Source organism: Stegostoma tigrinum, chromosome 4 (genome assembly GCF_030684315.1).
Source record: "Stegostoma tigrinum isolate sSteTig4 chromosome 4, sSteTig4.hap1, whole genome shotgun sequence".
Classification (NCBI taxonomy): Eukaryota; Metazoa; Chordata; class Chondrichthyes; order Orectolobiformes; family Stegostomatidae; genus Stegostoma; species Stegostoma tigrinum.
This window is the reverse complement of record NC_081357.1, coordinates 131,029,036-131,055,201: the sequence shown is the minus strand read 5'-3', so window position 1 is coordinate 131,055,201 and position 26,166 is coordinate 131,029,036. Positions and strand designations below refer to the sequence as shown.

Genomic DNA, 26,166 nt, shown 5'->3' with positions numbered 1-26,166 from the left:
GTCCAAATCACACTGAAGTGTCTCATCCTCTTCAGAGTTCACCCGATACCCCCCAGCACCCAGCTTTGTTCTATCTGCAAACTTGGAGATATTTAATCAAGTTCCTTTACCTAAATCATTGATACATATTGTGAACAGCAGGTGTCTAAGCACTGATCACTGTGGTACCTGACTAGTCACTGCCAACCACTCAGAAGAAGACCCATTTATTCCTAGTCATCTTCTGTCTGCCAACCAGTTGTCTATCCGTGTTGCTGCTCTACCCACGATCCCATGTGCTTTAATTTTACATGCAAATCTTTATGTGGAACCTTATTGAAATCTTCTGAAAGTCTACGTAAACTACATGCACTGGCTCTCCCTTATCAACTCTACTAGTTATATCCTTGAAACTGTCCAATAGATTGTTCAAAACATGATTTCACTTCTGGCAATTCATGCTGACAGTGCCTAATTCTGTAAATGTTTTCCAAATGCTCTGCAATCAGACCTTTCATAATTTTCCCCAATTCAAATTTTGGATTTTTTATGTGAATTGAACATGCATGAAGCTGTATAAATGGAGAATTCTCACTGATGGCTACTAGGTTTAACATTTCCTTCATAACACCTAACTTTCCTTATGAACCACAGTCTGCCAATAAAATCCTCAAGTGAGAAATAAAGTTGCAAGTAATGGCGATGAAACAAATATTAGAACACAGCAATAACCAGCCACATCTCAAGGCAATGAAATGTGAGGCTGGATGAACACAGCAGGCCCAGCAGCATCTCAGGAGCACAAAAGCTGACGTTTCGGGCCTAGACCCTTCATCAGCGAGGGGGATGGGGTGGGGGTTCTGGAATAAATAGGGATCGAGGGGGAGGCGGACCGAAGATGGAGAGAAAAGAAGAGAGGTGGAGAGGAGAGTATAGGTGGGGAGGTAGGGAGGGGATAGGTCAGCCCAGGGAAGATGGACAGGTCGAGGAGGTGGGATGAGGTTAGTAGGTAGATGGAGGTGCGGCTTGGGGTGGGAGGAAGGGATGGGTGAGAGGAAGAACAGGTTAGGGAGGCAGAGACAGGTTGGACTGGTTTTAGGATGCAGTGGGTGGAGGGGAAGAGCTGGGCTGGTTGTGTTGTGCAGTGGGGGGAGGGGATGAACTAGGCTGGTTTTGGGATGCGGTGGGGGAAGTGGAGATTTTGAAGCTGGTGAAGTTCACATTGATACCATTGGGCTGCAGGGTTCCCAGGCGGAATATGAGTTGCTGTTCCTGCAACCTTTGGGTGGCATCATTGTGGCAGTGCAGGAGGCCCATGATGGACATGTCATCTAAAGAATGGGAGGGGGAGTGGAAATGGTTTGTGACTGGGAGGTGCAGTTGTTTATTGCGAACTGAGCGGAGGTGTTCTGCAAAGCGGTCCCCGAGCCTCCGCTTGGTTTCCCCAATGTAGAGGAGGCCACACTGGGTACAGTGGATGCAGTATACCACATTGGCAGATGTGCAGGTGAACCTCTGCTTAATGTGGAAAGTCATCTTGGGGCCTGGGATAGGGGTGAGGGAGGAGGTGTGGGGGCAAGTGTAGCAACAGCAACTCCTATTCCACTTGGGAACCCTGCAGCCCAATGGTATCAATGTGGACTTCTCCAGCTTCAAAATTTCCCCTTGCCCCACCACATCCCAAAACCAGCCCAGTTTGTCTCCTCCCCCCACTGCACCACACAACCAGCTCTTCCCCTCCACCCACTGCGTCCCAAAGCCAGTCCAACCTGTCTCTGCCTCCCTAACCTATTCTTCCTCTCACCCATCCCTTCCTCCCACCCCAAGCCGCACCTCCACCTCCTACCTACTAACCTCATCCTACCTCCTTGACCTGTCCGTCTTCCCTGGACTGACCTATCCCCTCCCTACCTCCCCACCTATACTCTCCTCTCCACCTACCTTCTCTCCATCTTTGGTCGGCCTCCCCCTCTCTCCCTATTTATTCCAGAACCCCCACCCCATCCCCCTCTCTGATGAAGGGTCTAGGCCCGAAACGTCAGCTTTTGTGCTCCTGAGATGCTGCTGGGCCTGCTGTGTTCATCCAGCCTCACATTTCATTATCTTGGATTCTCCAGCATCTGCAGTTCCCATTATCACATATCAAGGCATGGTGGATCAGCTTGGTCTTGAGATGGTTTTATCTTATAGAATCCCTATGCATTGGGAGAAAAGTTCAACCACAGGCATCCTTGTAGGTCACACATCCTACAAACCTGAATAGAAGTCTCTGTTTTAGTGCTTGATGTAGGCTTTTTTTCATTAAATAACATTTCATATGCTTGTTCTCTGCAGAACAGTCTGAATCAGGCATTATAATTTAAAAAGATCATGTCTGTCTATAGGTTGGGAAATTAAACAATCAGACGGCTGTTCAGCAAGTCCTCAGAATTCAACTTCCAGCTCATCATCATCCGGGAAAATGGACCAAGCCCTGCAAGGACTGGGCAGGAAACCCTCTCAGAGGTCTGACAGACTCAATGCAAGTAAGTTTAAACATTTCAATTCCATCAAAACAGGAAACACACAAGAATACCACACAGCTAAACACGTTTTTAGTGAAATCCCCAGAATTAACGTTATCAAATAAGTTGCCAATCTCTGTTGTCTGCAGTACTTTCTTCCGCCTCGCAGTGTGGTGGCTAGGGAACGGTGTCCTATTTATCCGTCTCGTCCAATCAGAACCCCAGTACAGAGCAATGGAACATACTTTCTAATGTTTGAGCATTTAGTGATGTTGCTAGTAAAAGTAATTCCGCTGTCTCAGATGTGCCTTGCTAACATAACTGAAGTAAATGTAAGCTAGGAGAAAGAAATTGGTCATTGCAGAGTTACTGCTGGAGTACAGCTACTAGTCATCCATCAGGAAAAAGCAATATTGAATTGTGACAATAACAGAAGTCAGAAACATGGATTAACATTCTGAAGTTCAAATATAGTTTTTATTACAATGATTAAATTCTTGCATTGGAAATATCCTTTGAGAACTTAGGTCCTACCCTTCAAATATGCATTAAAGTGCAAAAATAATAAGCGTGCAGTTAATAAAGTGCTGGAGGGAGAGTAATAATGCTGTCAAACAGCATTTGGTTCTTCAAATTCGGCATCCTGGTGCCTTGTTTGGGCTCTGTCAGGAATACCCAGCTTCTTCATTACAGCCTTGATTCAATCATGTAGAAAGATACTGCATTTCAGAGATGATGGGAGAGTGACGGCCCCAACATCAAACCCATTTGACTAAGTGTCACATCAAGAAACCCCAGCAAAACTGGAGTCTGTAGGAATTGGGAGAAAACTCATAACTGATCAGTGTCCAATGTGGCACAGAGGAGGAGTTATGGTGCACATCAAATCCAGGACAAACATCCACTCTCTCCACCACCGACACCCAGCAGCAGCAGGGTGTACCATTTGAAAACACACTGCAGAAATTCACCATGATTCCTTAGACATCACCTTCCAAACCAGAACCATTACAATCAGTAAGGACAAGGGCAGCAGATATATGGTACACCACCTGCACTTCCCCTCTGAACCACTCGCCATCTTAACTTCAGAATATATCGCTGTTCCTTCAGTGTTGCTGAGTGAAAATCCTGAATCTCTCTCCCTAACAGCATTGTGATTGTCCCTGCACCAAATGAGCTGCAGCATTTTAAGAAGACAACACACCACCACCTTCTCATGAGCAACTTGGAATGGGCAATAAATGCTGACAAGCCAGTGACACCCACTTCCCATGAATGAATAAGCAAAAGCAAATGCTCCTACAGAAATACTGAAATGGAATTAGAGTAATGTATCAAACCATAAAGTTGTTACTTTGTAATTTTGAGGGGGTGCTGATCTTTATTTATTTAAGCTTGGGATGTGTGTGCTATTAGTCAGGGCAGCATTTCATGTCTTGGCAGTATGGCTTGTGAGAAGGCTCCGGTGAGTTACCTTTCTGAACCATTGCAGTCGATGTGGTCTAGGTAGACTTATGGAGAGCTTTGGGATTTTAACCCTGCTATGGAGGCAGAATGCTGATGTAGTTCCAATCACAATGGTAAGTGACTTAGAGGAAAGTTTTCAGGTTGTGGTGTTCCCATCCATCTGTTACTCTTGTCCTTGTTGTTGATAGAGATTTTGGGTTTGGAAGTCAAAGGATGGCTACAGCAAGGATTTGGCGTACGATAAATTGTCACGAAAAAATTTATTTGAACCCAAGATTCAGGGCAGAGTGCATCAGAAACATAACAAGCATATGTTCTGTGTTTGCTATTTCTAGCAAAATTATACAGGAGTTCTCAAAAAAACCACAAGTAGAGACCATCTGCTTCCATGGTGTCTACTCTGAGAAATGGAAAATTCCTTAGTTGTGGGCGAGAGCTGATCTGGTGAGCCACATTTGAGACCCTCCATGAAACCTAATCATTTGATCAACCTTTTGGCCACCCTTCCTCATATCTTGACTTGGCATTTATTTTTTCCTTATGTTTTTACGAAGCACTCTAGAATTTGTTGTACATTAAAAGTGCCGTATAAATTCAATTTGCTATTATATATGGAGATCAACTTTCTGTTTGCTTAACATTTGGCCTGAAGTACAGTGCACTAGTGCAGGACGCATTACAGTTAGAAACTGACAAGTTTTTAGCAGGTTATATTAACTGAAGGACATTTCTCATTCAGCTCCAAATGTGTGAAATGTTGCATTTTTAGAAGGGCAGTTTATGAACAGTCTCTGTTTTATTCTGCTTATTGAGTTTGGCTTATTTACTTGTTATGGACTGGACCAAGCCATCTAAAAATACGGTAAGTAGATAGCCTAGAACCTAATGTTTTCTCAGTTTAAAGATAAAAGTAAGGTGTTGCATTCCAGATGCAATTCGATTGGTCAAACTACTTGACTTCAAGCCAAACACCCTTTCCTTTTCATTTTGTCAGTATTTTAAATATGTGTATAAGTGTAAAAATAAAGAAATGACTTAACTATAACTCTATTGAAATGCTTACCAAAATAATATATATTAACTACTATTAATTAACTGATCCAGTAGTAGCATCCTATGAACACACCCTTGGCAAAGGCAAATTCAGTAAAATAGATTGTCTCACATGCGATTCTAACAGCAGAAGGAGAACCCCAGTTTTTAGGTGTAACAGAGAGAGGTATAAGAGCTTCCACATCCAGCAACTGCTGCTGAAAGCTAAAACTAAAAATCCTGATTTTGTGGAAGCTTGACCGGACCCATTCATGCTGTTTCTATTGTTCCAACTTTTAAAAAACCCAAGGCTTTACAAGCTGTTTATGTTATTGGCTTGGAACAGGCCACTTGCCACCTCTGCCTCAACCTTTCTCCACAAAAACAAAATACACCTCTTAAAGCCCTAGTATTGTCACACTGGACTGATTTAGAAAGCATCTAAACCATAAAGTCAACTGGATAGCATAATTTAAATCAACAAGATTCCCTGGAGTGCTTCTGTTCTTCCTCATTGTGGCCAGTGTAAATGAGGCTGCTCCCTGAGTTTGTGATAATTTTGTAAAGAGAAGGTCCTGTTGAGGATGTGTGAAAACTTAGACCTAGTTGTAGTTTTGCATTGGAGTGGCTAAACAGTTGTGAAAGGAGAAATATTTAATTTTTAACAGTTTTGTACATTCAGCAGAAAGTCATTAAATGGATATTATGCAGAGTCTGGGAATTATTTGAGAAACTGATGCATATTTAGGAATAAACCTTTATAACACTATTTAAAGTCCCTAATTGTATAAATTAAAATCACGTGCAAGTTTTGGTCACTAATTGGTCAATGACTTGAGCCCAGAATGATACAATTATTCAGACCTGGAGAGTTCAGTCAGATTTTTAAACGTAAGTCCATGAGACATGAGAGACACAGGAGCAAGTAGGCCATTCACTGACATTGTGGTTGATCTGATAATCCTCATCTTGACTTTCCTCCCTTTTCCCCATTACTCTGATTCCCTTACTGATTAAAAATCTGTCTCAACTTGACCACCCAGCCTCCACAGCCCTTTCAAGTGAAAATTTCACAGTTCAGTACCGTCAAAGAAAAAAAATCTTCCTTGCCTCTGTTTTAAATGGATGACTGTTTATTTTGAGATTATACCCTTTGGTCCCAGACTCTCAAAGGGGAAACAACCTTTCAGCATCTACCCATTCAAATCCCACAAGAATCTTGTATGTTTCAATGAGGTCTCCTCTTATCTTTTTGAACCCTAATGAGCACAAACTACTCAACCTTTCCTCATTAGAAAATTCCTTAATTAGTCGTATCAGTCTAGAGAACCTTCTCTGGGCTCCCTTCAATGCCAGTATATATTTTCTTAAATGAGGGGACCAAGACTGGATGCAGTATTCCAGCTGTGATCAGACTTGTGCCTTATATAGTTTTATCAAGACCTCCCTATTTTTGAACATTATCCCGTTTGAAATCAAGGCCAACTTTCATTTTGCATTCACTATTACTGCTGAATGTGGTTGCTAGTTTTGTTTTGTGATTCATGCACTCGGGCCCCCAAGTCTCTCCGCTGCAGTTTTCTGCAGTCTTTCCCCATTTATATAGTGTTCAGTTCTCCTATTCTTCCTGTTAAAGTGCATAACGTCACATTTTTCCACATTTTGTAATCCATCTGTCATGATTTTTTGTCACTCACGCAACCTGCCTATCTTCCTCTATACAGTCGTCTTCACAACTTGCCTTTCCAACTATTTTTGCGTTATTCACATTCTTAGCTATAATAGATTCACTTTATGATTTTAAATCATTAAAGTGTGTTCTAAATAATTGTGGCCCCAACACTGATCCCAGTGGCACTTCATAATTACAGACTGCCATCCTGAAAATGTCCCCTTTATCCCAACTCTGCATGTTCGATCAGTTACCAATTTGCTATCCATACTATTATGCAAAGACCATGGGCTCTTATTAAGTTTTGTTATGTTTAGCGTCTTATCAAACACCTTTTGAAAATCTAAACATATTATATCTACTGGTTCCCCTCAATCTATTCTGTTTGTTACCTCCTCAAAGAATTCTAATATGTTTGTCAGATATGATTTCCCCTTCATGAAACTATACTCGCCCTGCTTCTGTTTGTAAATGTTCTGCTACTAAACCTTTTATGATAAATTCTAATACTTTGCCAACACAGATGTTAAGCTAACTGGCCTAAAATTACTGTTATTTTGTGTCTCTCCCTTTTTTTGAATAAGGATGTTACATTGGTGGTTTTCCAATCAGCTGGGATTTTTCCAGAGTCTCTGGGTTTTTGGAGGATTGCTACCAGGGCCCCACTTTCTGCAACTATTTCATTTAAAATCCTAGGATGCATCCCAACAAATCCAGGCATTTAGTCCCGTTAATATCCCCAGTACTTTTTCTTTGGTGGTATTTGTGCTTATTTCCTATCCCTTGATTATTTCCTTATTTTTGGAATGCTGCTATTAACCTGAGAGCCCAGCGCTCACGTTGTTCATTGGGCACAAAGAATAAGTCTGTAGTCATGGCTGAGTGGTAAACTGATGGATTACAATAAAGGTGAGGAGAAATTCGCCCTCTCAAAGGGTTCTGTGACTTTGGAACTCTGCCTCAGAAGGCGGTAGAAGTGGGGTCACTGAACACTTTTGAGGTGGATGATATTTGTTAGTGTGCACCACTGGGAATATGGAATTCGAAACACAAGTAGATTAACCATGACCATATTGATTAGTGCAGGCTCAAGAGGTTGAATTGCCTACATCTGCTGATATTTTGGAGTAGAGCGCCGTTGGGATCATCTTATAGGTTTGGATCCTGCCAACTGTTTCTGTATAAGGAGTTTGTGGTGCAGTGAGAATGTCCCTACTTCAGTGCCAGAAGGTCTGGGCTCAAGTCCCACCTCAGGATTTGATGGCCATGTCCAAGTTAATTTTAAAAAAACACGCGTACATTAACACTCACTCAGAGATAGTGGGAACTAGTAGGAACTATCGATGCTGGAGAATCTGAGATAACAAGGTTACCCGAAACGTCAGCTTTCTTGCTCTTCTGATAGTGCCTGACCTGCTGTGTTCTTCCAGTACCACACGTTTTTATCACACATTAACACTAGTGTCTGGGAATTGGTAGCTGTATATTTGCAATGCCTCACCTTGTGAGTAACTCTGCTACTCAGTAAATATTTACTTATAGTTTCCTCATTCACTGACTACTATAAAGAGTTTAACAATAATCATATCTACAATTGGGCACTTCCCTTGGCTTGATAATGATTACTTTGGCATCTGAGTAAGAATTTTAAATAATATGTAGAGCGACGTTAAAGTATTGCATTGAAGAAGTTTCAGCTACATTTATAAAGTTGAAAGGGTGGCTGCAAAGTTTGACCAAGAGGCAGATTCTGAAGAGGAGATGAAGGAATGTAAAGGAAATGGGAGATTATAAACACTATCAAAGATATTTATTTTAGGAGGCTCCTGAAGTGAGAGAACAAAAATTCAATGGTTACTGTTGGATTTTGCACAAGAATACGTAGAGCTCTAAGTAAAATCTATTCATACTTAGAACTTTGTTTTAAGCTTAATTATTTCCACCAATTTGCTGTATACTGAAAGGTTAATTGTTTGTTATGTGAAACATGAGCATCAAATGCCAACTTTCATGTTTCAAAAACACTGAAAAGTTTTGGTTTCTAAACTGTATTTGCCAAATTAAATCTTTATGTGTTTGCCTCAAAAGCAAGTGAACTCACCTTGGGAAGGGTCCTCAGACACGGCTTTATGGGTAGAGCTTAGGAATGTTAAGGGGGCAGCTACTTTACTGGGAATGTAATATAGGCCCCCCAAAAGTCAGAGGGAAATAGAGGAACAAACATGTAGCTAGTTCAGAGAGACGTATAATGGTAGTAATTGGTTAATTATACTAGGGTTATCAACTTTCCCAACATAACTTGCAAAGGTCTTAGCATTAAGGGTTTAGAAGAGGAAGATTTCTGGAAAGGAATCCAGAGGAGTTTGTTTTGTATCAATATTTAGAAGCCCAACAGGGGACAGTGCAAGTGATAATGGGAACTGCAGATGCTGGAGAATCCAAGATAACAAAGTGTGAAGCTGGATGAACACAGCAGGCCAAGCAGCATCTCAGGAGCACAAAAGCTGATGTTTCGGGCCTAGACCCTTCATTAGTGCAATGCTGGATCTTGTTTTGGGGGAAAGAAGCTGGACATGTGTTCGATGCGGTAGTGGGGGAACATGTAGTTGATGGTACGATTCAAATTTGTTCTGGGCGAGCAAAATGATGGCCTGCAAAAGACGGCTTTGGATTGAGCGAAGGCAGATTTTATTAAAACAAAGCAGGAACTGGCCACAGCAGACGGGGAACAGCTCCTTGCAGGTAAGTCTGCAGCAGAGCAGTGGGGGAGGGATGCATTCAAAAAGGAGCTGGGGGAGAGTAAGGGTCCAACATTTACTCTTTAGAGGTAAATATAAGAGCAGTCAGTTCAGGGAACCCTAAATGTCCTGAACTTTCTGAGATTGGATAACCAAGAAAACAAGGGCTTTTAGCAAATCCAAAGAGAGGAATTTAGCTGCAGCCCTAGAGGAATACAGGAAGTGCAGGAGGGAACTTAAGAAAGCAATTAGGAGAGCAAAAAGCTAGCATGAAGAAAGACTTACGAGCAGGATCAAGGAGAACCAGAAAACATTTTTTTAAAATACGTTAAAGGGAAGAGGCTAACCAGTGAAAGAGTAGGTCTTATTAGGGACCAAGGGGGTAATCTGTGCATGAAGCCACAGGATACTGGAAGTGTGTTGAATGAATACTTCTTCTCAGTCTTCATTCTGGAAAAGGAAAATGTAGGTACGGAATTCAGAAAGGAGGACTGTGAGGAACTTGCACTGTGTGACATGGGAAATGGAGAGGTATTAGAACATAGAACATAGAACAATACAGCACAGAACAGGCCCTTCAGCCCTCGATGTTGCGCCAACCTGTGATCTAATCTAAGCCCCGCTCCCTACACTATCTCATCATTATTCATATGCTTATCCAAGGACTGTTTAAATGCCCCTAATGTATTGGAGGGTCTGCCAGGCTTACAAACAGACAAAACCCCTGGCCTGGATGAATTCCAGATATCATTCTTGTAACCCTACGTTGTATTCCCTCCAAGGCCAGTATATCCTTGGTAAAGTCTGGTGCCCAGATCTGCTCACAGCACTCCAAGTGGGGTCTCACTTGGGTTTTGTATAACTTCTGTGTCGTTGTACTCCAGTTCCTCTAGCTGTAAAGTCCAGCATTCCATTAGCATTTTTGGTTATTGGTATAGAGTTGTGATAAATGCCCACTTCCTTGCCTGCTTGAAAAGTCTAATGCATGAAGTCATCTGTAAGCTTTAACAGCTGTAAAATCATGGTAAGTGATGCTGCCCAAAGGTAGGAATTTAGAAAGTAAGGCCACGACTTAAACTTGCATCCTGATTATTAACCTTTGAAAGCTTTAGACTAGTATTCTGAAATTCTAAAATTGTACATTTCATTGATGTAAGGGAACTGAGGATAGTCTGAGCATGTTATTGTAATAAATAAATGATACTTTTTTGATTACTTTTTAGGACAGCTGAAAAGGACAAAAGCCACCGACATTGATGTGGAGACACCAGACTCCATACTTGTAAACACAAATCTACGGGCTCTTATAAATAAGCACACCTTTTCTGTTTTCCCTGGAGACTTCCAGCAACGCTTGCTTCTCCTGCTTCCTGAGGTGGACAGACAGGTCTGTATGCGGCCAATTTTATCATTGTTTCTGTCAAATGCCGGCACTCACATGGATAACTAGTTTGTTGCCTTCTCTTGTGTCATCACACATTCCTTTGGCACTGTTGTCCCCATGCTGTAGCTGAAGAAGTGTAGACCCTTAGACCTTCCCATCTGAACAGTGTTGGTGGTAGATGAACTCTTAGAGATTTTGCACCATTTGGGATGCCTCTCTGCACTCTTAGACAACAGAATTCATTTATCTGTCAACCCAATTCTGTACAAGGGATATTTAGATCCTGACTGCCGATCGGAGGTGACTGAAACAGTATGTGGCCGGTGGGAGTGATTCCTATGAATAATGTAATGTGGTACCCAAGGGGTAATGTAAGTATGTGAGAGGCTGAACAATATGTTAGAAGTTGCCCCTTGACCTGAGTGTCTTTGTTGCTGGTTCTTTGTGAAATAGAGGACAGTGAGGGTTTAGTAGGCTTTACTGGTTCTACACTCGATGTAATGTGCCTCCTCGAGGCAAGTTGCATAATACCAGGAAACAGATATGCATTGTCCACTTCAGTGTGTCTCAAGCAGCAAGTAATGGCTGTGCAAAGATGCACTGACTTCAAAACGTAGATATCCAATTGCACTGAGCTTGTTCTACTCCACTTGGGGAACAGTACTAACCCCAGAGGTGATCCAGTGACCTGAGATAATTAAATTCCCTGTGTCCATAAGTTGAGCAGAAAATGGACATTTGACCACCGGGCTTTGATATTGGTCTTCCAGATTTGGCTACAAACAAGGCAAACGGAAAATGTTGGCAGCCATGCCATATTTCAGAATTTGTACCAGATTTAATTTGGGTATGAGGAAGACACTACCACAGAAAGAAACGCAGAAAATACTTTAAATACAAAGCATGTCCATAGTTACAAAGACAGAGCTGATTTTTCGGGTGGAGACCTATCATCAGAGTAACAACAAAGGAATCTGCAAAAAGAGAAAAACGTGTCATGGAGCACCAGAATCAACGGAGTGATCCCACCCTCCCCCAGTTAACTCCTCCCTAGGTGTTTGTGTTAAATGAGTTAAATGTGGTAAACTGTTAATGAAGCAACCAATAAGTGATAAAAAGAAAATTGATGAAATAATGAGGGTATCTTAAAATCCCTGCAGCGTGGAAGAAGGCCAATTGGTCTATCAAGCCCATACTAACTCTGAAAAGCATCCCATCCAGACCCACCCAATCCCTGTGACCCCACATTTCCCAGGGCTAATCCCTGAACACTACGGGTAATTTAGCATAGCCAATCCACCTAGCCAGCACATCTTTGGACTTTGGGAGGAAACCGGACCACCCGGAGGAAACCCACGCAGACGCTGGGAGAATGTGCAAACCCCACACAGACAGTTACCTGAGGCCAAAATCTAAGCTGGGTCCCTGACGCTGTGAGGCTGCAGTGCTAATGACTGAACCACAGTGCTCTTCCTACTGGTGTATCGAAAGGACAAGACCGTATGTAAATATTGGGGTCAAGAAAAGTCCATGTTCATCCAAAGCAGAAGGAATAGAAAAGGAAGTAGCCATTGTTATAGGTGTGGCTAAAATAAAGTAAAGTTTGAAAATGTACAAGACATACTGGACCCGTTAGATCTGAGAAGGGAGAAAGGAACAATTCTGACAAAAGTCGCAGACCCCATCTCTGCTATGCTTTGTCCCAGGGCCCCTCACCCTTTGTAAATTTTATTTCCCCCTTTTAAAAGACTTATTAACCATACTCGCAGCAGAAGCACCAATAGCTGTGAGGAAAATGCAGGATGCAGGTAAGTTCTGAAGTTCTTTCCAGCCCTAGAACAGTCACATTGAGCAGAGGCTCTTCAAAACTTAACACTGGCAAGTTCAGCAATATTCTGGTGAAGTGCAGCTTCCTACCCTACTTGCTGGGTTTTCCTCAACCATCATGGGCAATTCATGATGCCTGTGAGTTCTAGGGAGAGGTGTATGGTTAGGGCTGAGCACAGGTCATCAGCAGCAGCCTGCAGTCTGAGTATGGGGATAAAATGACAATCTTGCTCCTTCCAGCTCAATATTTAGTTACATTGAAAAGAAAATGGGTTCGTGGGTTTGATTCTCAAATGAGCCGTCTGGTTACACCAAGTTCATCAAGCAACATGCCTGGTTTGGTTTTTAAGGTGTCAGTTAGAATCAGTAGGTTAAATGTGGTATAATTTTGCACCTGGCAACTGTGGAGGAGCCTGGTGATTACGAAAATCCCATTTGTGGTTTGAAAATGTAAATTGAAAGGAAGCATTATGGGGGTGAAATTTGACTTTGGTAGAATGTAATAAAAGACCATAAGACCACAAGACATAGGAGTGGAAGTAAGGCCATTCAGCCCATCAAGTCCACTCCGCCATTTAAATCATGGCTGATGGACATTTCAACACCACTTCCCTGCACTCTCCCCGTAGCCCTTGATTCCTTTTGTGATCAAGAATTTGTCGATCTCTGCCTTGAAGGCATCCAACGTCCCGGCCTCCAATGCACTCTGTGGCAATGAATTCCACAAGCCCACCACTCTCTGGCTGAAGAAATGTGGTCTCATTTCCGTTTTAAATTTACCTCCTCTAATTTTAAGGCTGTGCCCACGGGTCCTAGTCTCCCCGCCTAATGGAAACAACTTCCTAGCGTCCACCCCTTCTAAACCATACATTATCTTGTAAGTTTCTATTAGATCTCCCCTCAACCTTCTAAACTCTAATGAGCACAATCCCAGGATCCTTAGCCGTTCATCATATGTTAAACCTACCATTCCAGGGATCATCCGTGTGAATCTCTGCTGGACACGCCTTATAAAGCCTCAGAAGCACATCGCTGCTTTTATATTCCAACCCTCTTGAGATAAATGACAAAAGGGTATTTGATGTTTTAGATCCTGCCTGATGGTCTGTCTCTCTTTTGAAGTAAACGGAAAGTAAAATCAGGAACGGTTGAACATAGGTGGACAATTTGCTGTTGGCTGTTTTATATTGCCAGCAAAGTCAACTTTCACCTCTTCTTAATGTCCTGAATGTTGTACCCGTCCTGGATAGATGTAGTATTTGGACGCCAAGACTGTTTGTCAAATGTTCATGTGGCTACCTTTGCAATGCTTTTGGAGCAATGGTGTGTTTGAATTTTTCTCACAGGTGGGTACAGATGGTTTGATGCGTTTGAGCACCTCAGCACTCAATAATGAATTCTTTACTTCTGCAGCCCAGGGTTGGAAGGAACGCTTATCAGAAGGTAAGGAACCAATGCCAGTTCCAAACAAGTACTATATAATTCGAGTGTGCAACTAGAATTCCTCCACCTAGAAAAAAGACAATACAGTGGTTATCCATTAAAATTCAAATTTTTTAGCAACTATTTAACACAGCTGGAAGTGAGTTATAAGCATCACCATAGATCTAATCAATATGTTAACATAAAACAAAGAACTGTGGATGCTGGAGATCTGAAACCAGCAATTTCTGTTTTTGTTCCGAATCAATATGTGGTGTACTTGTATCATATTTAGGATGAATTTTTGAAATATTTGTGTTTATGTAATAACAAAAGTTTTGAGAACAATGCCTTGTTTGTGAACTTCAGCTTTGCAGAGAAACCTGTTACACACTCCATCACATGTTTACGGTGAGCGAGCACACAGTCTATTGTAATAGCCACCTCTGCAAAATCTTCTCAGTCTCACATCTATGTATTATGTGTCACGCAGAATGAAAACCTAGCTTTATTCCTTTAATCTGAGAGAGCTATATGAAAGCATTTTATTCAACATAAAATGTGAAGTAATTGGGAACATTGGAAGTTAGATGTGATATCACAAGACAGAGGCCCTTCTCTGTGAGAATCGGGATATGAGTGTGTTTTTGTTTTAAGCGAATGAGCTTGACAAGGTTCCAAAGGGAAGTGAAACAGTTGCCTATTGTGGATTCAAGGGGAGACCCAGGACCCTGTTCAGTTGTGACAGAATGGTACTGAGTGATGTTCTGTGAGGCGGCTGCATGCTTAGAGAGAGTGGAAGTGGAAGGAAGTAATGTTTTCAAATAGTAATGGAAGATAAAAACAGCAATTCTGTTTAGGCTCATTAATGTCCATGTGCTGTTCCTGTAGCTTTATGATAATGGATTACATCTTGTTTTGTCTGTATTTTAACATTTTTATATGCTTTGCATGTACTTCAGTGTGATGTAATACTGAGTGGATGTGAAACCTAATATTAAGATACTGCTCTAAAATACCACACTTCACCTTCCCAGTATTCATTACAATTCAGCTCAGTCAAGATTAATTTCTTTTTGAGCTGTAAAGTGTCAAAAGTAAGATTTCATTGCATTTGACCTCAGCACCTGCTCCATATCTAACATCTGTTTAATTATTTGCTTGTGTGGCTACACGTTGACATTCAGTGACATTGCCATCCACTGTGATCATGCTGGAGGTTATCATTGACCAGAAACTGAACTGTTTCCAGCCATAAAAGTACTCTAGCTATGAAAATAGGTCAGAGACTGAGAATTCTGTGGTGAATAACACTCTGCCGGCCTCCCCCCAAAGTTTTTCCACTATCTACAAGTCAGGAGCGTGATGAAATACTCTTGAATTTTCCTGCATGGATGCAGCTTCGACAACGTTCAGCAGCATCCAGGAAAGAATGGCCTGCTTGGTTAGCACCACATCCGCTATCTTCACCTTCTCATCCCTTCACCAATGCACATTACCAGCAGTGTGCACATTCGATTGGAAAACGAAGAATTGTGGATGCTGGAAATCTGAAACAAAAACCAAAATTGCTGGGGAAACTCAGAAAGTCTGACTGCCACTGTGGAGAGAAAAAAGCAGTTAATGTTTCGAGTCCAGTGACCTTCCCGTCAGAAATGAAACCAGCTGGGAATTACTGGTAATATGCTGATGATGGTGAAGAAGGGAGGGTAGAGTGAAACTGATTGGGAGCTTTCCATTGCCTACCACTTCAACACGCCACTGTGCCAGCGTTGCTGTCTCAGCCTTGCTTCAGTGTTGCAGCAAAGCTGAATGCCATCTGGGGTAACGAAAACTTGTATTCTGCCGAGATACCTTACAGATTTCAGGACTCAACACTGAATTTAACAGTTTCAGAGCATGAGCACCTTCCACCATGTTTATTACATTTCCTCACTGCTGCAGCTCCTGTTCTGTATGAGTTGCTGCCGTTTCCCACTACTCGGTTCCCGTTGTTGCCTATTCAGCATTTAGTTCTTGCCCAGCTTACTATCAGCAATCTTGACTTGAAATGATATTGCTACTACTTTACTGTCACTGGATCAGAATCCTGGAATACCATCACTCTAGCAGCACTGCAGTGTTCCCAAAGACACATGGATCACAGCAGTTTAAGCTTCACACCAGCTTCTCAGTGGCACTCCAGGATGGGCAACAGGTAACGGCTTAGTCAGCAGTGCCCACATGCCATGGAATAGGAAATACAGGAAAAAACTGGAGGCTAGATTTCTGTTTGGCCCTTGACAATGATTGGCAGGTGAGTGAGGGAGAGATGGGCTGGGGAGGTGTTGGGATAGGTGGGGAAGTGGGTGAGGTTGGGGTGGATGATGGAAGAGTGAGTGAGGGGGGAGCTGTGGGCTGTGGTCACATTCCGTGCAGAATTTATTCAGCAGTCTGTTTTTTCAGGTTCCTTCTTTCTGTTCAGCACTTTATTTGTGGTCATTCTTCACCTGTAACCTGTTCAGGACAGTGCGTTTTTAGAAATATATTTTACATAACGTTTTAATTGAAATCGAGACCAAGATGTTGGTTACAGTCAGTCTGAAGGATCTGTAATGAATATGCTTCCATTTCTGTTTGGTGTAAATCTGAGTGTATCAACATTAATTCACATTCTTTTTCTTCATTTACAATGTGCTTTCCGGTTTCATGTGAGATGGGTGTTACTGAGAGGGTGGGAGGTTACCAAAGTTCACTAACCCCTCTAGCCAACCGCTCACAAGTATTTTAAGGGAAGCTTGGGTTACTTCCACAATGTAAGTTTCTCTTTCTCACTGTTTGTGAGGAAATTGCTAGTTTCTCCCCACCATCAGTTATTGAGGTTAAATTGAGAAATAAGTATGTGGACTGTATTGGCCAGAAACTTTGAGCTGCTACTTTCTGTTGCAGTTCATTAGTATAATGTCATCCAGGGGTTGCCTTGGCAACCGTGCTAGTTGCAGCCTATAATAACTTTAACTGACATTTGGATTATAAAGTTCTGTTTATCCTGACCACTCCTTTCAATTTAGTTTTGAAGCTTATTGTTTCTATGAGACACTGGTTGGCCTGTGCCCAGTCAGGAGGCCAGGCCGTTTCAAGCTTTATTACCACCGAGTGCAAGTTTCTGAATGTCAGGCTGCTTGAGTTGTCATTCCCCTGAAATGCAGTGATACGTTTACGTGCAAAGTGTTTAGTGGCTGGCATAGTGAGAGTGGAGAATTTTTTATGTTAATCAGGCTTGGTTTCAAACTCATCTTCACCTGCTTTGTGTGGACATAGTGTTATAAGTATGAGCTGCTATTTATATCTTATTTCTCTGTTGCTAACAGTGTGATTATTCAGCACTGAATTGCAGATACTTTTCCTGTGGTTTACTGATAATGTTGCTATACATTTTACAGATTCATGTAGCAGTACCCAGATTGTGTAATGCCCATTTCAGATAAATTATTCCCAGTAATGTTGAGTGAATATTGCTAAGCAGAATTTACACAGTAATGAAAAATTACTGGTTTTGATCAGTGATGGTTTTTAAGAATGTTTCTGTGAGGTGATTGCTAATGCTGATAAACCGTCTCCAAAATGTGTCTGGAGAGATTCAGTCTGTGGATCCTGCGGAGGATAAAAAACAGCAGAGGTCCTTTGCAGGTCTGGGAGAGGGAGGCTCTGAGCTGGGGCAGGCTGAATGCAGTGCCTGGAGTCAACAACTGCACCTCCCAGTCACGAACCAGTTCCACTCCCCCTCCCATTCCTTAGACGACATGTCCATCATGGGCCTCCTGCAGTGCCACAATGATGCCACCCGAAGGCTGCAGGAACAGCAACTCATATTCCGCTTGGGAACCCTGCAGCCCAATGGTATCAATGTGGACTTCACCAGCTTCAAAATCTCCCCTTCCCCCACCACATCCCAAAACAAGCCCAGTTCTTCCCGTCCCCCCACTGCATCACGAAACCAGCCCAGCCTGTCTCTGCTTCCCTGACCTGATCTTCCTCTCACCCATCCCTTCCTCCCACCCCAAGCCGCACCTCAATTTCCTACCTACCACCTCATCCCACCTCCTTGACCTGTCCGTCTTCCCTGGACTGACCTAGCCCCTCCCTACCTCCCCACCTGTACTCTCCTCTCTACCTATCTTCTTTTCTCTCCATCATCGGTCCGCCTCCCCCTCTCTCCCTATTTATTCCAGAACACTCTCCCCATCCCCCTCTCTGATGAAGGTTCTCAGCCCGATACGTCAGCTTTTGTGCTCCTGAGATGCTGCTTGGCCTGCTGTGTTCATCCAGCTTCACACTTTCGTATCCAAAATGTGCACTGCTTCAAAGGTAATGAGCAGTGTGCATGCTTGCTTGTAAAAACATGAGCAAACACAAATTCATGGATGGGTAAATGGCCTAATTCTGCTACTGTCTCAGGATTTAGTGTCAATTTCACATTTTCTTTTGTTCTGAAGAAGGGGTACTGCATTCAAAATGTTAACTCTATTTTCTCTCCACTGATGCTGCCAGACCTGCTGAGTTTCTCCAGCAATTCCTGTTTTTGTTTCACATTGACTTCTAGCAGCACATCCTAGTCGTACTGCCTTTGGCCCTCTCAGGTGCATAATTCCCGGGCGGAGCTGGCAGAAGACACCTCCTTTGTGGGCCTGGCAGCTGTCACCTGACCAATATGACCAACCTAGTTCAGCTGAAGGCAGATGCACATAGGTTTGTGCTCATCATGGCCGTTTTGTGAGAGGGCACATTTGGTGTGCCTGCCCTTCCCTTAACATGCATGACCTTCAACAGACAACATTGTTGGTAGACTTCAGTGATCCTCCCATACATTACCATCTCTACTTCAGCCTTGTTCTAGAAATCAGGGCCATGACCACATGGTAGACGTGAATTTGGTTTCAGTTTAGATGTTCACGATGATTCCTCAGCTGGCCAAAGGTTACACCCAACAAATCTTGAGTGATGCTGGATTTATTTCCTCTATATCGGCCTTTCCATGAAAGGTAACAACCTCGGTACTGGGTATGTTACAAATTTCCACCCACTTGTTATGAATTCAAATAGGGCTGAGGCATGTGCATTTGGAGGTTGCTGATAAACAGCTTTGGCCTTTCGAATCTTGAGGCTAAGCCCCATCTTCTCCCCTACGTTTCAGTAAATATGATGGCTTTTATGTGAAGATCCAATTCTGACACAGTCTGCAGAGTATTGGTATTTCTCGGGTTCCTAAAATGCCTTCACAGTTACTAAAGTGGCCCATGACATGAAGAGTCTGACCACTCAAAATCTTTCTTACTCATTGCCAGGTTTGGTGGATCTAGGCCTTGTTAGAATGCTTTCTTTTAAGCTTTCTTGTTTTTTTTTGTTTTGGTTTTTCACTCCTACCAGGAGAAGTGGGTAGAGAGGTACTTTCAGTTTGTTGGCTGTGGAGGACCAGGCTACCCTGTACTTACAGATTTGTAACAAACTGCTGCTCAACCAATTCAGGGGCTGTTGCCAGGCAGCCTTTCCTTAATTTTAAGGCTCTTGTTCCCACTCTGTCTCAAAGCATCTCCATTGCTTCAAAATGCATTTCAGCCGTTTACCAGTGTTTCACTTCCATTTCAGTTTATAGTCTTAAAAAGAAATATGTGTGGTCCCTTACACAAGTTATATACCATGTTTAAGACATTACTTGAAAGTATCACAAATATATCAATAAGCTACTGCGATCAATATTTATAACATTATTATCATTTATAAATTTGGATTCTAAAGTGGAAATAAACATGTCTTTGGGTTTAGTGGAATGCCCTGCCTGCAACAGAAGTCGACTCTCCAAGTTTAAGGGCATTTAAATGGTCATTGGATAAACATATTGATGATAATGGAATAGTGTAGGTTAGATGGGCTTCAGATTGGTTTCACAGGTTCGTGCAACATCGAGGGCTGAAGGGCCTGTACTGCGCTGTAGTGTTCTATGTTCTAGTTCCATGAAGGAGACTTTTTTAAAGAGGTCAAAAAGTGATTTAACAACGGTGAGTTCAGAAATAATTTTGAAGAAAGCATGTAACTTTAGTTAATGACTAGCAAGCGTCTTCGACAGCCAATTGCTAAATATTTATGGTAATGAGCACTATAACCAGCAGAGGAACAAATGGTCAGGGACCGCCAGCCACTTATGTTCAGAAGAAAAAAGATATATTGACAAAAGGGCAGGGAGCTTGTGCAGGTCTTTGTGTACTGGGAATACATTTTTAGTCATAAAAACAGAGTGCTAGAGAAACTCAGCATGAGAATGAAACAGAGTTAATGTTTTGAATCCAGTAGGGACTGAAAGGAGCTGGAAAAGGGTGTTTTTTACACCGCTGACGTGGGAGGAATGGTGGCGGAGATGGTGAGGATGCCCATAGCAAAAGACAATGGGAGTGCTAATGGTGGAAAAGGAGGTTTGGGAGGCAAAATAGGTATAAATTCTCTTTGTGCTATAGAGAAAGTAGGTCTGCTGTGCTGAGAGTAAAACCACTAAGGCACAAATAAGACAGAACTAAGACAGGGTTGTGATCAAACTAGAGGGCAGAGATCATGCTCTGAAGTTGTAAAACTCAATGTTGAGTCCAAGAGACTGTAAGGTGCGTATGTGAAGAAATGTGAAAGGTTACAGACAGCGCAGAGTTGTATACACCGTCTGCATGTGGTCTCATCCATGTAAAGGAGACCATACTGTGAGCAGCAAATACAATAGACCGTATTCCATAGGAATGATCCAGACCTTCCAGTTGCTTGCCATCTCAATAAACCACCTTGCTCTGATGCTAACATTCCCATCCTGGGCCTGCGACAGTATTCCAATGAAGCTCAACACAAACAGAATGAACAACACACAAGACTGCATGGTGGCTCAGTGGTTAGCACTGCAGCTCCCCAGCGCCAGGGACCCAGGTTCAATTCTAGCCTCTAGCAGAGTTTGCACATTCTCCCCATGTCTGCGTGGGTTTTCTCCGGGTGCTCCGGTTTCCTCCCACAATCCAAAGATGTGCAGGCTAGGTGGATTGGCCATGCTAAATTGCCCATAGTGTTCAGGTGTGTGTGAGTTATAGGGGGATGGGTCTGGGTGGGATGGTCCAAGGGGCGGTGTGGACTTGTTGTGCCGAAGGGCCTGTTTCCACACTGTTGAGAATCTAATCGACTAATCAGAGGGAAAAAAACCTCATTTTCCACAACTTCACTGGGGTTTGGCGATGGACTTTGCTGGGGAAATGGGTTAGATTGCTTTATTTTTGCTGTCTCAGAAAAAAGCTTTCAAAATTTTCATATGAATAGCTTTTTATTCTTATGTATGATATAGTTGCATATTCTTTCTTGACAATACGTTGGCAGCGTGGAGTGAATATGTTCAGGGTCTGACCATGACACTAACCAAATTGCAAAAATAATGAGGAATTATTGTCTGGAACAATTAAGGTCTTTCAAGCTGTGTTTCACTCTGAAATTTGTCTTGGCCAGTGTCACTATCAGCTGGGATCATAACACCATAGACACCCAAGTCATGGACTAAAGACCATCTTGCGTGTAATTCTTGTATAAGTTAAACTTGTTGCATCACTGATGGTCATTTGCAAGTTGAGCACAATCTTTAGGTCTGGTAATACCTGCAGCTGCACTCCAAATCCTGCTCTTCAATGATTGAAGCCTAAATGAGTTGAAGAAAAGATCTCTTCCTTTAAAGAAAGTCATCATCATGGAGTTACAATGACTGGAAAACAATCCTGAATGACAACCTCAATCAATACTGGACAGAATGGGAATTGGGGAAACCTGGCCTTGAGTCATACAGGAAGCTGGTTATTGTTGGTCAGTCATCTCAGCTTAAGGACATCTCTGCAGGAGTTCCCCAGGATAGTGTCCTAGGCTGAACCATCTCCAGCTGCTTCATTTATAAGGTCAGATGCACAATGTTCATCACTATTTACAACTCCTCAGATACTGAAGTAGTCCATGTCCAAAGCAAAAAGATCTGAACAATATCCAGCATTGGGATGATAATTGGCAAATAATGCCACTCATCTGTAAGACAGTGAATATCTCCGACAAGGAGTGTAACCATCACCCCTTGACATTTGACAGCATGACATCATTAACTTCCCTATTGTCAACTTCCTGGTGTGTTACCAATCACCAAACACTGAATGGATTAGCAAGTACTGTAGCTACAAGAGCAGGTCAGAAGCTAGGAATCCTGCAGCAAGTTACTCATCTCCTGACTCCCCAAAGCCTGTCCACCATCTACAAGGCACAAGCCAGGAGTGTGATGGAATACTCCCCACTTGCCTGGATGAGTGCAGCCTCAACAACATTTAAGAAGCTTGACACCGTCCAGACAAAGCAGCCCGTGCTTGAATGCCACCACGTCCACAAGCATTCACTCCCTCCACCACCAACGCTCAGTAGCAGCAGTGTGTACTATCCACAAGATGCACGTCAGAAATTCACCAAAGATCCTCAGAGAGCACCTTCCAAACCCACTTCCATCAAGAAGGACAAGGGAACATGTACATGGAAGAACCACCCTACAAGTTCTCCTCCAGGTCACTCACCATCCTGACTTGGAAATATATTGCTGTTCCTTCACTGTCGCTGTGGCAAATTCCTGGAATTCCCTCCCTCAGGGCATTGTGGGTGAACCCACAGCAAAGATTTGAGGTCTTCAGATGATTCCTAAGTGACACATGCAATGTATTGATCTCACTAACATCTTTTCAAAGATTTAAAAGGAGGGCATTTTCAGGGAAGTTTACAAATTCTCCCCAACAGTTCCTTGAAGTGGGAACAGGAATATCTGTCCATGATAACCCTCAGCCAGAATTTCAAGGTCCAATCATGTTGACTAAAATTCCAGCAAACCAGATTGAGCCTTTGTTCCAGCTCCACTCTGGCAGAAAAGTGATTGAGTTCTTTCAAGCTACAGAAATTTATGTAGCTTTGTTTTCCTGAGCTTTTTACTTAATGAGACCTCTGTTGAAAATTGGGTCACTCAAATTGTAAATTTTTGCAGGAAGAAACTGTCCACTTCCTGTGTCATATGACTATTGTGCAACTTGGCAGTGAAATACCAAAAGTCAGTTTCCAATATATTGAATCTAACTGACAGGCTGTCTGCAGGATAGTTTATTTACACATCACCAAAGTAACTTACTTTATTTAAGTGATATTGTAATAAGTTCCTCTTTGTTTTTCAGAATTTCTGGAATCAAATTGATGATTTATTTTCACCACTGGTATGGAAAGGAATTATTGTTTAGACTTCAGGTTGCCAACTGCAATTGGAATAGATTACATTTTCAATTCTGTTACAATTTTGTTGGCTTGACAGGATTATGAGGAAGTTATAGTTGGTTAATTCTCTTTCTTTCTGTCGAGATAGCTTCGTAGCAGTTGGTCATGTTACGCTGGTTGCGTATGCAAGTAACACAATTGTGTAACTTTATGGGAAAAAAACTGTTCTGCCCTGTCCTCAGACTTTTAGAGATTGATTACATGGACTATCCAGTACTTGGGTAGTCTGCCTGCGAAATAACTGAAGTAATATTTTTCATCATTTAAAATTCAGTAAAACCTGTTTGGGATGCTTGTGTAGGAAAAGTACTACAGCATTCCTGCATTAAGTACTCAGGAGCTATGATTAGTCCATCTTCACATAGTAATGTTCATTTAAGCTATCTTTATTCCATCGATACACTTTTGATAACCCTGAATCCAATTTATTGACAAGACCTCACATAGTGACTTATTAAATCTATTAAGGCTTTTTATATTGTCACTTCTATAGGTAATCTATTCACATCCTTACAGCCCCCTATCAATTGTTCTTTTGTGTGTTCTGATTTAGACTCCTTATTAGATATAAGCTGTTGAGGTTTAAATATGATGTAGTATATGTTTATTGTACAACAACATATACTAATTCTGAAAATATTTCAGTGATAAACATAAGGAAAGGGATGAACAAGAGTTCAGGTTTGGAGAAGGTTCTAAATGGAGAGAAAGATCTCGAATATTGGAGCGTTTCAGGGACAGTATTGCACTACTGAGCCATTTGGCACTCCTCAGGATCAAAGAGAATAGTGACCATGCCAGAGAAACAGTTCATCAGACTGTGAGCCAATTATTTTATTTAAATATCTTCATGCTGTGAGGTAATGAGTAGTTCCTTACTTGCTAATGCTGATGTTTAGTTATGCAGGAGGATCACACTTTTGTTATCTCAGGTTTTCGTGTCTCCAGTTCTCCAGTGTTGGCTTTCCTTCAGCAATAGACGTTACAGTGGAACCAGAGGCTGAGGTCAACAAATCGACAAGCCCATGTGTTCTAGCAACTGGCTACAGTTAACTGCAAGCAATGTGAAGTGAGCTGAGATTGGGACATTGTGAGCCAGGTCAGCTTTACCAAGTTGGCAAAGATTATACTGTTGCAGGAGCAATCCTTCCCATTGAGAGAGAATTCAGTGATTCAGACCTTGGGTGGGGAGCCAATGCTGTGAAGCTGTTTCTGTGGGATTATTACTGATTGCGTCTACATCAGGATACCCCTGAATGATACGTCGTGACAAACTTTCTGAACCCGAGCCTTGAATTTCTTATACTGCTGGGCTCTATTTATTTATTAACTGGCCTTTATTAATAAATAAAGAGAGCCCAGCAACCTAAGAACACTTCTTTCCCATCAAGTGCAGGTGGCACACTGATGGTTATGACAAAACTACTATATTTTAAAAATGTTAGTTGGAATTTTTTTTTAAAACAACTGTCTTTTAAACCTTGAAATGTTGGATACCTGGCCGTTAAATAAAGATAAATCCAAGAAATAGAGGCCTTTGAACTGTGGATGCTAAGCTTGGACTAAAAATTGCATTTACAGATTGCGGGACAAGTTGCAAGAGTAAAGAAAACTCTTGAGAGAAATTCAGAAACAAAAGTGTCAGTATTTTTGGGCACTTGATCAGCGCTGAGAAGCTGCAGAAATCTCTTCTAGGTGACATGGCCGTGGGGCAGCAGAAAGAGGGTCAACCTACACATGACTAGATCACATCTATCACAGCGTGCTTACGAGCAAGCTTCAGTGATCTGTCAGCAAAATGCAGAACAGTCATTTGGTCACTGTGGCTGCAGATCACATGATAGTTATAGCTACAAGCTGAACCAGGAGCTTTTCATACCATCACGTTTAACTTTGCTTGCCTCTTACTTTCTCAAATCAATGTTACTTTTCCAGCTCCCCCTAATTCTTAGCACAAAGTATTGCCTCGCAGATGGGAAGATTTTATAGATGACAAATCAATCAGCTGAGACGGGATGAGCACTTAAGGGTTTCTTCTGAGATGAGCGTTTGAATTATGTACAATTCCTGACCCAGTTAATGTGCTTATGTACTTCGCCAGGCACCTCAAAAATATCCATATCCTCTCTAAAGATGTGTTTCAAATGCATTTCACAGGCTTTCTTAACAGTGAGGCATGAGATGTTGTTGTAGGTTGAGATTAGCTTTGAGACTTCTGACCCAAAAAGTACAATGCTCCACCACGCCTGTTTTAAAAAAAGGCTGCGTCCCTGCTGACCCACACTCATGGCCCCAAATTTGGCCAGCCACATTCTACAACAGTTTGGCTTCCACTGCTCCCCAGCCTCAAATAAATGAGGCTGGACCTCGCAATTATGAAATTATGCATTTGAAATGAGTAACCAGCGAGGATCTTCTGCTAATTAGCTGCTCAACAGACAAGCAACACTTTCTGGATTTTTCTAAATTCACCAGATAAAGTTTTCATGTTGACCGCTTCGCTACTTGCGTGTGAGAATGGATTTTTCTCATGAATTTTTTTCAGATTTAATTTTTAATTGTCATCCCCACAATCATTCCTCTCAACATTGCATTCTCAATGTACAAAGCTCAGCAGGTCTGGCAGCATCTGTGGAGGAGAAAGCAGAGTTAACGTTTCGGGTCTGATGACCCTTCCTCTGAGGAAGTTTTCATCTTCCTGTTTTCATCTCCACAGATGCTGCCAGACCTGCTGAACTTTTCCAGCAACTTTGTTTTTGTTCCTGATTTACACCATCCACAGTTCTTTTGGTTTTTACTCAATGT

The 26,166-nt window shown here is 42.2% G+C and overlaps 1 protein-coding gene across 12 annotated transcripts in view; it reads left to right on the top strand.

Moving 5' to 3' along the window:
* The window catches only part of LOC125452495 (putative Polycomb group protein ASXL2), a 277,746-nt gene that overhangs the window by 227,052 nt on the left and 24,528 nt on the right, over positions 1-26,166 (top strand). For all 12 annotated transcript variants that reach the window (XM_059645678.1, XM_048531001.2, XM_048530997.2 and 9 more), the window contains 3 exons: positions 2,364-2,504; positions 10,619-10,782; positions 13,953-14,049. In XM_059645678.1, the coding sequence (XP_059501661.1) occupies positions 2,364-2,504; positions 10,619-10,782; positions 13,953-14,049 (402 nt within the window). The remainder of the gene's footprint in view (positions 1-2,363; positions 2,505-10,618; positions 10,783-13,952; positions 14,050-26,166) is intronic.